This window comes from Carassius gibelio, chromosome B6, assembly GCF_023724105.1.
Source record: "Carassius gibelio isolate Cgi1373 ecotype wild population from Czech Republic chromosome B6, carGib1.2-hapl.c, whole genome shotgun sequence".
Classification (NCBI taxonomy): Eukaryota; Metazoa; Chordata; class Actinopteri; order Cypriniformes; family Cyprinidae; genus Carassius; species Carassius gibelio.
Genome location: NC_068401.1, coordinates 16,583,054 through 16,595,332, shown reverse-complemented (window position 1 = coordinate 16,595,332; position 12,279 = coordinate 16,583,054). Strand labels below are relative to the sequence as shown.

At 37.2% G+C, this 12,279-nt stretch overlaps 1 protein-coding gene across 1 annotated transcript in view; it reads left to right on the top strand.

Moving 5' to 3' along the window:
- Positions 1 to 12,279, top strand: part of LOC127959399 (transforming growth factor beta receptor type 3) — a 97,549-nt gene that overhangs the window by 45,688 nt on the left and 39,582 nt on the right. The window contains exon 4 of the mRNA XM_052558564.1: positions 10,854 to 10,991. Within this exon, the coding sequence (XP_052414524.1) occupies positions 10,854 to 10,991 (138 nt within the window). The remainder of the gene's footprint in view (positions 1 to 10,853; positions 10,992 to 12,279) is intronic.

Sequence of the window (12,279 nt, the reverse complement as noted above, 5' to 3'; positions counted from 1 at the left end):
AATTCATAAAAATAAAGAATGAGAACATGAACTAGATGACATCATGCGCTAATTAGCATATTTATAACGTAAGTGCGTCCCTACGCTCACATACTGCAATTTAATTTAGACATTTAATTAAATTCTCAATAAAACTGTTTATATTGCTATATTTTAATGTTTCTGTTGTCAGACAACAGAATGAATATTATAATGACTGAAACTTACCCTCTACTATATGAGGGTGAATAATTAATGCCAGAATTTTCACTTTTGGGTGAACTATCCCTTTAAATATAACAGACATAAACTAAAATTTCACGGGGTCTTAATAGTGGAATGCATTAGTTACAACACATTGGCTTTTCTGAGAATATAGGTTGGGATGACGTGAGACGATGCAGTGGAATGTTCTTTTGGCAGTGCAGTAAGATCCTGAGTCATTAAGGAGTCTTCCTTCTGCACTTTTGATAAAGAGCCGTGTCTGTGGCCTTCCCTGCAGCCCTGTACATCAAGACAGCTTTTCCTTCGCTGTGAGAGCTGAGAAATAAGAGATCTTTCCCTGGATCTCGTTGTCCTTATCTAAAGAGTTCAGGGAGACGGATTCTCTCCACTTCAGACGCACTTGCACTAAAAAGCGTCGCAACAGACAGCAAACCAGCCGAGTCAGAGAGACCCTTTCAAGCCTGCAATCTGCTCCCTCCATCAATGCCACCTCCACAAAGGCCTGGCTGGAAGGTGGTAGTCTGATACTCCTGCAGAAGGCAGCAGAGAATGGCTCTGTTTAGATACAGGCCGCTTGGGCGGTAATCCTTTAGTTCCAGGTTAACTCTCTCTCCTTCATCTAAAAACTGCAGTGATCACGCCAGTCTCTGCAGTGGCCCAAAGATCAAAGTGCCAGAATCCTTCTCTCTGCCTGCAAGCATGTATGTGTGTGTGTGTGGACGGTTGCAGCGTCCCGAAGACAGGGGAAACAAAGCATCCATTCTGTGGCAGTAGATGTGATAAGGCCAGTAAGTATAGGGACAGGAGTGTATGTTCTGGGGAGGAACTCTGCAGTCCAATAAGAGAAGAATTACTCTATGGCACATTTACACTAGATTAGCTGCACCACTCAAAATGTGAATAAATATACCAGCTGGAGGAGTTTCGAGCAGTGGTTCCCAGCTGGTTTTGCTTCAGGACACAGATTTGGTTGCAAGTTTAACCCGTACACTACTGTTAAAATGTTTGGAGCTTTTGAAAGAAGTCTCTTATGCTCATGAAGGTTACATTTTTATGATCAACAACAGTGAAATACTATTTGAATTTAAAATAATTGTTTTAAATTTTGCTTTCATATATATGTTACTATAATAGATTTGTGTTACATACTCACTACAAACTTTTGAATGGATACTGTATGTATTAATAAGGGCAAATTGTGCATTAAATTTTTCAATGGCTGATGGTGATAGCAGTATCTAGAAAGCAGAATGGTACATGACCATATAATTCATTGATAGCAAATAAGTTGTACTGAAATGCACTGAAATGAAAAGAAAAATAATTTACATTCCGTTTATTCCCAAACAAATGAAAACAGAACTTCATTTCTGGACTTATTACTCAGCCTGGCCAAGAATTCGGGTTATTGCTAGTCTTAGATTAGCTAAGTTATATTAACATGATAACAGGTGAATTCATGTGGGATATGTTGTATTAGTTGTTGTCTAATCTTTGTAAACCAGAATCAGAATACTTTTGGTGTTTTGCCGTCTGGTACAGTGCAGAGGCATGGGAGTTATCAGACCTCTACAGGGTGTGGCATTTCACTTGTCAAAACTGGCTGCGTCATAAAAATAACCACACTCTATCTTTTGCAAGCATAATTTTTCTCTTAGCAACTTGAGAGCAAACAGCGGCTAGCCCGTGTCTCTTATCCCTCTCAGAGAGTGCTGTTCCACAGCGTGTCTGAAAATAAACAAAGCCAAGCCAGTTTAATCTAACTCCCAGGCCATCTTTGTCTAATCAATTTAGCGAAAGTTAAACATCAAACGCCAGCTCTTGGCCGCGGCTCAGCGTGAGGCAGAGCGGATGATTGTTTTATCAGGTGGAATTCATAGATAGACTGGAGCCTCGCAAACCCAAACATTACATTTTGCAGAGCTGAAGGGGACAGCGACAAAACCACCATCTCCAGCCTGAGAATCAGTTTAAACAACTGACATTGTGTCTAATGCCATTCTCCATCATTTGATCATCATTTGACCGTTTTGTCCTCTCTATCTGCAGTAGTAGCACAATGTTTGCACCAGGCAAAACAGTTTTGTGCACTGCAAAAAATGACTTTTTAATTAATTTCTATAATATTTTAAAGATATGAAATATTCTACATTTAAAAGTATCTAAAAATCATTGAAAGATGATACATTTACTTTAGGAGCAAAATTGCACAAGTAATTTTATGAATATCTTATTTACATTTACCTTGTCAAGTATTCATTTTATTATTTTGGTATTATTAGTGGAAAAATAGACAAATTACTTATTCATCATATGACAAATTAGAAAATAAGCAAAAACATTTTTTAAATAAACTTGTTTAGTTTTTATTTATTTGTAGTTTTGGTTACTTTTAACAATATTAAATTTTTTATGTTAAAATATCTACAGTAAACATTAAAAGAAGATATAGTTACTTCTTAGGAGCAAAACTGCAAACAACATTAAGTATTTAGACTGGTTCTTAGAGATTTAGTTTTGTGTATTTTGTCATCATTTTAAATTGTTTAAACTTAAAACAAGAATAAAACAAAATATATTGCACTCGCAGTCACTTAAAATATGTCTTAATTTATTTTCTCATGTTAACTTATCACAGACTTATGGATTTCTTTTTCAATTTTAAGAGAAAAAATAAACAAAAATAAAAAAGTATATATTTTTAGTACTCTTAGTAAGACAAATCTATAATATTACTCTAAAAACCTAATTAATATATAAATGGGGTGTGTTGATGCTGAAAATGTGGAAGTGAAATTGGATTGTGGGAATTAAGTGAATATAATACAGGTTTTTGTTCTAAAATACTGCATGCATTTGACAGCTGTTTTGTAAATTCTCTTCTGTGCACTGAGGCAAAAAAAGTGCATGTTCATCAAAAGTGGAACTTGCGTCTGCTGTCTTATTTAATGAGGTCAAGTTGTGTTTGTGCACATTTCAGATAAGACACATCAGGAGGCTTAGGGCTATCAGATTTATCATCCAAACTTGCCTCCAAATTCATAAAAAGTACACACAAACACACAGTGTGATTGCAATCGTTTGCCTATGTGCTTTGATATGTCTGCAGAGAGAGCTGATGAGGTAGATATATCTGTGTTTTTGTGCACTCAGATGCAGGTAAATAGACATCACAGAGCACTAAAGGGCTTCAGGTTGAGAGGTCACAGATCACAGAGGAGCGCTGATAACAGAACTCAACAGATTGATCTGATCCACAATCTTTACCTCATTTATTCTCTTTCAGCCATCCAGAAAGAACCAAGATGCAGTCAAACAACACACATAGATTTATATTTAGAACAGTGGCAAACACTACATTGCTCTACATTGTTTCAAATTGAATGCAGTCCATCTGTAAGTCATAGGAAAGATCATGCACAGACACATGACAGTGATTGTATCAGATTTACAAGAAAATCTCTCAACAGCAGAAATCTCTGCTTCGCGACGCAATGTTAACAATGTGTTTCTCTGACACAGTCACGGTGAATCTGCAAACATTGCATTATTTCCAGAAAACAAACAGTATAGATAACTGAAAGAGTTGTTTTGAAGATTTAATGTATTCTTGATACGTTTAGTAAAAATTGCCTTTGCCTAGACACAGTGAGATGCAGTATCAAATAAGAAATAAAGTTGCAGTTGTATTGCATTTAAAATAGTAGTATATAAGGTGCAAGGTTGTCTTTTTAAGGCTACTGCACCATTGACAAGCTGTTGTACTCCTAAAGTACATTTTAACCATATTTTTTTAGCAGTGTTACAGCACAAAATTTGAAAGTGTGATTACTATAATATCATGACTGTGACAAATACAGTTGCAGTTATGAGACATAAACATAATTACAAGAAAAGATACTGAGATATAGTCGCAAGTAATGTTGCAAATAAAGAGAATAAAATCTCAGTTTTGAAAGAAAGTTGCAATTGCAAAAAATAAGGCACCTAATGGCTTTCATAGTTAAAATTACTTTTTTACGATTTCTATAGTACATCACAATGCCAAAATATCAATAGTTGATATTTCTAACCTCAATAGCAATTTTGAAAACGAACATACTAACATGTCCTTTAATAATAATATTATTATTTGTAATTTATTTTTCCAAATTGGTACTTTATATTACCCACACAGTAAAAAGTTTTTTTCTTTAGAAAGTCTCAAATTTGTAGACAAGTACCAGTACTTTTGACATCTTTAAAACGGACTAGTCTTCCAACCACCATGTTTGTCAGTTTCCTCATTTCCCCTGTATGATTCCATATCATCGGCCTATCATTCTCCTAAACAAACTCCCCGCTTCCCACCCATCTGCTCCCGTTCCCAAAAACCTTCGCATGGCCCAAGGGAACACTCTGACTGTCATGTTTTGCTTATCTTGCATTATTTGGCATCTAATTAGAGGATGTTTTAGGGAACTGAAATTTTGGGAGGACTATCAGTCACATAATGAGCTCTATCAATAGAGTCAACACCCTTTCCTTCTAACAGGGAATTGCTGTCAGCAGAGAAAGAAAGAGATAAATGGTACATAGAGTTGATTTATTAATGCTTCACATGAGAATGCAGAAATCATGAAGGTTTCACAGTTAGATAGACAGGAACTGCGTGCGGTTTTATTGCTGACATTGTTTGTTCTCACTGAGGGCGATTTGTTGATTTGAGCGGTAGGTTGCTGGTGTGCTAAATGACAAGGTGTGATCGGTTTCCCATCACCCCCTGCAGTAATGCTAGCCTCTGTGCTGGGTTTGTACGGGGAGGTGCAGCTGTCTCCTATCAGACCCTGTAGTTTCTTTGTAACTCAATCAGGCCTGATGGGCCCCCGCAACACAATCAGACAGCGGTTAGTGCAGCGGCCTGTGAAATCAGGTCCAGACTCACACTCTGGGCTTCACACTGGCCATGCATTTCTTTTTATCTTTCAAAACGCGATCATCTCAACTGCTTCGCTCTTCTGAGGCCTGGCTTTGCTCAGTTTAACAGCTCTGTTTGCAATTCAGCAGCAGTTCCATCAGTGACACTGAGATTGAAAGAGGCTCCAGCTGAAATGGGTTTTCCACTGCAATAATGCTTTTGCTGATGTCATTGCTAGTTGATTGGATTTTGATTTGAGGGAATTGCATTTGTAAATGGCGGTAGATCAATGCGAGAAAGAGTTTAAGCTGTCTAAATGAGAGAAGGCTCGTTTGACTTTTGATATTTTTGGTCAGAGGTAAAAAATACATCAAATGAAACAAGGAATCATTCATTACAAAATCAATAACATGCATTTAGATAGGGTTCATTTTTATTTCATGCCAACTTTAATGCAAGCAATTTATTCCCGCAGATTTATACCATTAAATCCTGGCTTTATTATAAGAGCCACAATAATCTTACAATTAAATTAATTTAATGTTAAAATTACAGTGTATTACATAACTTTATGAAATACATAGCAAAATACTAGCACTTTGAGTATTAAGAAAGGCGAATTACAAATAAAATGTATTATAATTGTTATTATTACATAAATCAAATAGATTAAAATAAATCAAAAATAGAGAAAATCGACTGTAAAAGAGGGCGGTCTATAAAATGTTGTCAAAAATTGAATGGATCTAAGCTATAACAGACCTGGGACAACACTCCTAGTTGATCAGTTATGGAAAGGACATCCTATCACACAGCCACAAAATGATAGTAGTTCCTAATTGAGGACAGAAAGGTTTAAGAGCCACTTCTTCTTCAGTGGCACCATTTCAGTGGAAAAGAGATGTGTTTGCAGTGAAATGAATAATCTGCATGCCTTCTGTACAATGAACTCATTTCTCACTGAGTGTGCATGATGTTGAATCTCTGTAGAAATCCTTTGTAAACCATGTTGTGTTGTGCAGTTTATAGAGTATGCATTACAGCATCGCAGATGGTGTTTCACTGAACCTATGCGATGTGGGATTAATCAACACTCCCAGTTCCCAGCATTGCCAATGTGTGATGCGGAGCATGTGAGCTCACCCTGGAGAGCTAGGTTTTTAGCTCATGCCTAGCCAGGGTAATTTGCTTCTCACCTTGGAGCAGTTTTGGAACGGCGGAGCGACTGTGTTTGTGCCTTCTCTAAATGACTCACTTTTTTTGGAATTGTTTCTGTCTGATTCTGAAATTCCATGATTTTTACAACCAGGAGAGTTTGTGCTTGAGCCCCTCTCCTTATAACTATCTGCATTACTTTCTTTAGAAAAAAACAGTTTCTTTCTCTTGTTCTTGTTGAAAGGCATAGTTGTACTATACATATAAATGTATTCAACCTCATGTTATTCCAGACCTGTACGACTATCATTCATCTTCAAATCACAAGTGAAAAATTTGGAAGTTCAACTTCACTTGATGCACGAGAACAAACCTCTTTTTTGCAATTCCTTTATTAACGTTTTGAAGCATCAGAATTGTGTTATGTGTAAGATAATTTGTGTTGAAGATAATTGAAAGTAAATGATGAAAAAAAGTGAAATAACTCTTTAGTTATTTATCATATTGATTGATATATCTGTTTTTCTTCTCTACTCAAAATTGTTCCATGCAGATGGATTTGTTTGTGAATGTCTCCGCAGATTGATCCAAGGGGGAGGTTTGGGTAGATATTAGACGCTTATTGAAAATTTTCCACTGAGTACAGAGAGTCAAGTCAATGGAAAAAAATCCAGTGGAAGGAAAATCGAGGGTCTCTTACTTGTCCACGCTGTGTCTGCCAGATCCTTTGTGATAAGCACTCTGTAATATCTTCCATTCTCTGCTCTCCAAAGGCCCTGCTGTTATGATTATTGCCACACTTTTATTGCTAAACACTCTTATTTGCTCCAGGGTCCTCCCACATCTGCAGGGGAGCTGCTCATTACATAGCTCTGAGCTTCAGTCAGAGCTCACTTGAGATGTAGCTCAACTACCTGTCATTTAAAGCAGAACATAAACACATCAAAGTTCCATCCACAAACACATCTGCTTCCCCTAAAACGAACATCTTGAAATGGCAAAGTTTTTGGCTGTTTCATCTCATTCAGTATTGTTGGATTAGGCACAAATTGATTTTGTCCCAAATGGCACCTTCAGCCCTAAAAAAGACATTTATTGAGGCTCCTTGCAGCTGAATAGGGGGCGCTATCGAGCCCTTTTAACCATAAGATAAAAAACGCGACAGTCTGTGATTGTGGGGATAGATAAAAATAAGTGGAGACCACAAGCCTGAACATCGATATCAGTTTTGTCCCATTTGAGACGCAACCATATTTTGCATGTAGAAGATGTCCTTCTAACCCTTAGTTATTTTCTTTAGATTACTGATTATGACTGGCTAAATTACAACACCAAATCCAAAATTTACAACATACTTCATTTAAACGCAGTACAAACTTCATAATCATCGGGAAGAAGGAGGCGGGAACCGACAGACAATCAGAATGATTTTAATAATTAAAATAAACACAAAACAGCGCGGCAGCCCCTCACAGACGACTGCCGCGCACAAACAAAATCAAAACACTAAATAAATCCAGGCCTGGTCCTCTCTAGTCCTTCACTGTCGTCGCTCCTCTTTTGTATCCTTCCATCTCCTCCTTGGGACGGGACCCGAGACTAGTCACAGGTGTCGCTCATTTCCAATCACTCCACCAGCCTCGCTCCGTTCCCACAGCTCTCGGCCCCGCCCCAATCGCCACATTCATAAAAAGACAATTTGAGACTGCATAGGGGGCTCTATTGATTACCCTTCGAACCGTGAGATTTTTAAACCATGAGAAAAAGTGACAGCCTGTGATTTTGTGGACAGAAAAATACAAGTGATGGGCACAAGATCGCACATCTGTGTTAAATCTACCAAAATGAGGTCTCTGTTATCCATAGTCATTCTCAATAATGTACAGTAAATTATTTATTTGGTAACAGTTTTCAAAGGGGCTTGTCAAGTTTGCATTGCAGCTACATAGGGGGCACTATTGAGCACCTTTTAAGACATAAGTTGAAAATGTAACAGCCTATGATCTTATGTATTGAAACACACAAAAGAAAGTTAAAAGACCATAAATTCAAATCAAATGTCACATTTGGGATATGTCCATTTTTACCATGGAGATGAGATCTCCATTACCTATAAGTCATCCTATTAGTAATGTACAGTAAATTACTGGGGTCTTAAAAGTCATAAGGCGTTTCAACAAGATGTTAGGTTTGCGGCTAATATTTCCTAGAAATTATTTCTTTCTGGACCTGAATGTTGCTCTCAAGAGTAAGAATAAAATGAGATATCAGGGTTTCAGTTGCAAGTAATAACACAAGTTTTCATATGCAGTTAATTTAAGATTTTCTCTCTTTTACATATTGAGTAACTGCATCAAAAGACTTTGTAGCTATGTTTTGACTGGATATAAGATACTGTCATTCCCAGATTAAGTTCTCACTGTCTGATTGTTTAATTTGTTAAGTGAATAATTCAACACGGGCTGTTCTGATCGAGTCGTGAGAATATGTTCTCATGCCTGATAAAGATAAAGGCCAACTGAGGATGACCTCTTTGAGTTTAAAAGAAAATCGTTATCATTTACTCACCAACATTATCAATCATTACCAATCTTTTTTTTTTTTTTTTTACCCAGTAGGTACATAAGACATTTTGAAGATTCCAAAGAACAAAAAACATCATAACATTATTATAATTGTGATCCTTTGATGCAGTTAGCTTTTGAACAAACAGGAATTGAAGTTATTTTTATTTGAATGACTGCAAATTGAAGTGTAGGTGATCGGTCAGCCTGACAGATGAGATGAAGAGGGTCAGTAATACAGCTCTAAAGGTGATGAGGCAGTGCTTGTTTGTCAGGTCAGTGTTGAGAGGTAGTTAATCAAACCATGTCTGGAATGGAGTTTGGTTTCGACCCCACTGCAGGCCCTAAATCAGCAGGATATATTTGGCCCACTGGGCCCCGTCAGAGACTGCAGGCCCAGGTATAGAGCAACAAAACACCAGCTAAATGCCTCCTCAGAATCTGGAAGAGATTTTGGAACATATGAAGTGACGGAACCCAAATCCACAAACCTCTATAGTAGGGAAGTGCAAAAGTATATGGATTTTATGAACCCTCTTAAAAACACTGGAAAAATACAACGACAAACAAAACATGAGCCAGTGGCCAGAGACATTTGTCTTCATTCTTCTAAATAACACAGGCTGAATCCAAGAAGCTGTTCTGTCAAGTAACTGGCCGACATTCAAAATAAACTTAGTTTGAATATCTGCTAAATATGGGTGTATACAATAAATGAATATTAAAGCTCAAACTAAATGGGAACAATCTGTTTGAACAGCTCCCTATTTCTAGATCCTTTCGCCATCACCATCTTTTCTGAACAAAAGAGCCTGTGTGTGAAAGTTCAAATACCAATGAGGCCACATATTGTGGCCATCCAAAGAAAAACACGGCTTTCTCAGTCACTGTGTGATTATCAGTGGGGTGGAGACATAAATAGCACAAACTCTGATAAGAAGTAACAGGCGTCCACAGTGCTGCTGTAATCATGTTTTTGGCGCTAACATGACTAAAAAAGAACTGTTTGGACGTTTTGATTGGAGGGAATTAGAGGTTTTTGTGACACCGCGGGTTTCCACATTGGGGTCAAAACCACACATGGGGTCACCATATGCAAATGGAGTCGGAGGGGGATTTCAGTGAACTGTATTTTATTTATGATATAAATAAAAGCTTTGTCTAGCATGATTTTTATAGCTGTTGGCTACTCGCTCATGAAATATGCAGCTGGTCTTAAAATACGATGTGAGATTTAGGCTACCACGCAAGAGCAAATGGGAACTCAGTTTTAGAGTGTCAGTGACAAATAAGAGTGATCAGATATAGAAAAGTAAAAAAAGAAAAAGATAGTTAATGTTTAAATATTTATCTTATCTTTTTTTTTAAAAAGTCCCTCTCCTCATGATGTTTTATAAGCATTTTATTAGCTTGATTGATTGTGGTTTCTTTTTTAAAAATTGTAAATATAGGTATCTTTTTTTACATTTTGAATTCTAAATTAGCTCTATAATTAGCTATTTTTTTAAGCATAAGGAATGTTAATTCCAAAGTTTGTGTGTGTGTGTGTGTATATATATATATATGTGTGTGTGTGTGTGTGTGTGTGTGTGTGTGTGTGTGTGTGTGTGTGTGTGTGTATATATATATATATATATATATATATATATATATATATATATATATATATACTTTTGTAATATATCAACTTCTCAGAAAGCCCCCCAATAATCTATATATATTTTTTGAGGCTTTTTATGATATCATAGAGTTGTATCGCCCTGCAATTTTCTATTATGAATTGTTTTCACAATGTAAAGCTACTGTAATGAATTCCCTAAAACTAATTTTGTCTTTTCTTCTCAAGATCAAGAATTTGGTAGTTTAAAATGTTAAACAAAAAGTCTTTCTAGCAGCTGAAGCTCTGAGGTCTTTATACGGTCCAGAGCCCCATTGGTCCTATCTGTCTTTAGTGAATGTTCTCATTGTCTTCAGCACTCACTTCCCTTCTCTCTTAGCCGTTCTCATTTGACCCCTTTCCTTGCTGTGTTCAGGTGGCGTTACATCTGCGGCCCATCCAGTCCCTGCATGTGCACCAGAAACCGCTGGTCTTCGTCCTGAACTCCCCTCAGCCCGTCCTCTGGAAGCTCCGCACAGAGAAACTGGCCTCAGGAGTCAAACGCATCTTCCATGTGAGTCTGAGTTGCTTTACGACTCTCAAACCATCTCTCTATCACATCCCTGTCTGTCTCCCCATCCTCCCCAGCACCGCTTCTGAGCCAACTCCATCCACATTTTCCCTGTAATGAATATTCAGATCCTCATTCATTACAAATTATCAAGCATATCTTTAAACACACAATTCATTTACACTCTCTTTGGCCCGTCTTACCTTCCTCAAACAAACTTCTCCGCTCTGCTGTCAGAAGAGGTCTTACTCGCTCAAAGATGCATTCAGGTGTGTGTACCCAGAGGAAATACAAACATGCTCACACACACACATCCATACACACGTAAACACACCCCATGCCAACACAACCATCTTTAAGACAGAGGCTTGTGTAATTGCATCTGGCACAGGCTCATAGGTATATATTGACTGCTGTAGTCTGTGCCTGACGGATGTTTGGTGGCGAGACGATGACGAGGTTCATACTCTAGTTGTGGCTTCGCTCTGTTCCCCACTGCTTTACCCATCGCTTTCACCACAGAAACACTTAACGCTCAGTGGGTGCTCTTTCGTAGTTTAATTCTTAGTAGTTTAGTTCTCAGCTATGCATCAACTTTGTATCAAATGTTTATTCTAAGATCAAACAAAAATGGGACAACTGTTGACATGAGGTGAAAGTGTTAATAAAGAATTAATGTGAATAGTAGGGCTTAGATTATTTAGTATAAGAAAAATAAGTAATATTAATGTTGAGATTTATGACTTTGGATTGCATAATTTTGTATCTGTGGAAATGTATGTGTTATCTCTATTGAAACTAGAGGAAACGTATGAAATGACTCTGCACTGTTACTTTGAGCAGCAGGACAGCCTCGTTTATGAAACACAAGCAGAGCAGATTTCTGTAAACTGTTTGTAAAACCATCAGCGTAGTTTTGCGGATTGATGCGGACGACTCAATAGCTGTGTTTACATGTACACAAATGATCTGTTTAGAATGGGATTGAAAAGCCTACATGTAAACACTCCAGTCGATCTGTTTGAGCTTGATCCGAATGAAACTTGGTGGTAGATCAGAAATAATCTGATTAACAGGAAACTTGTAATTGCTTGAAATGGACAATTTTTTTGGATTTAAAAATACCTTAACGGATCCTAAATTAAATAGCTGAACTAATTGGCTGATATTACAGGACTAAAAATAGTCCAAATCAGAGTACAGAATATTACCACCTTTTATATTAAAGTTGGCATGTAATAGAAATTCTATATTCTGTATGCATCTTGACGATCTTATCGTGAACAAATTT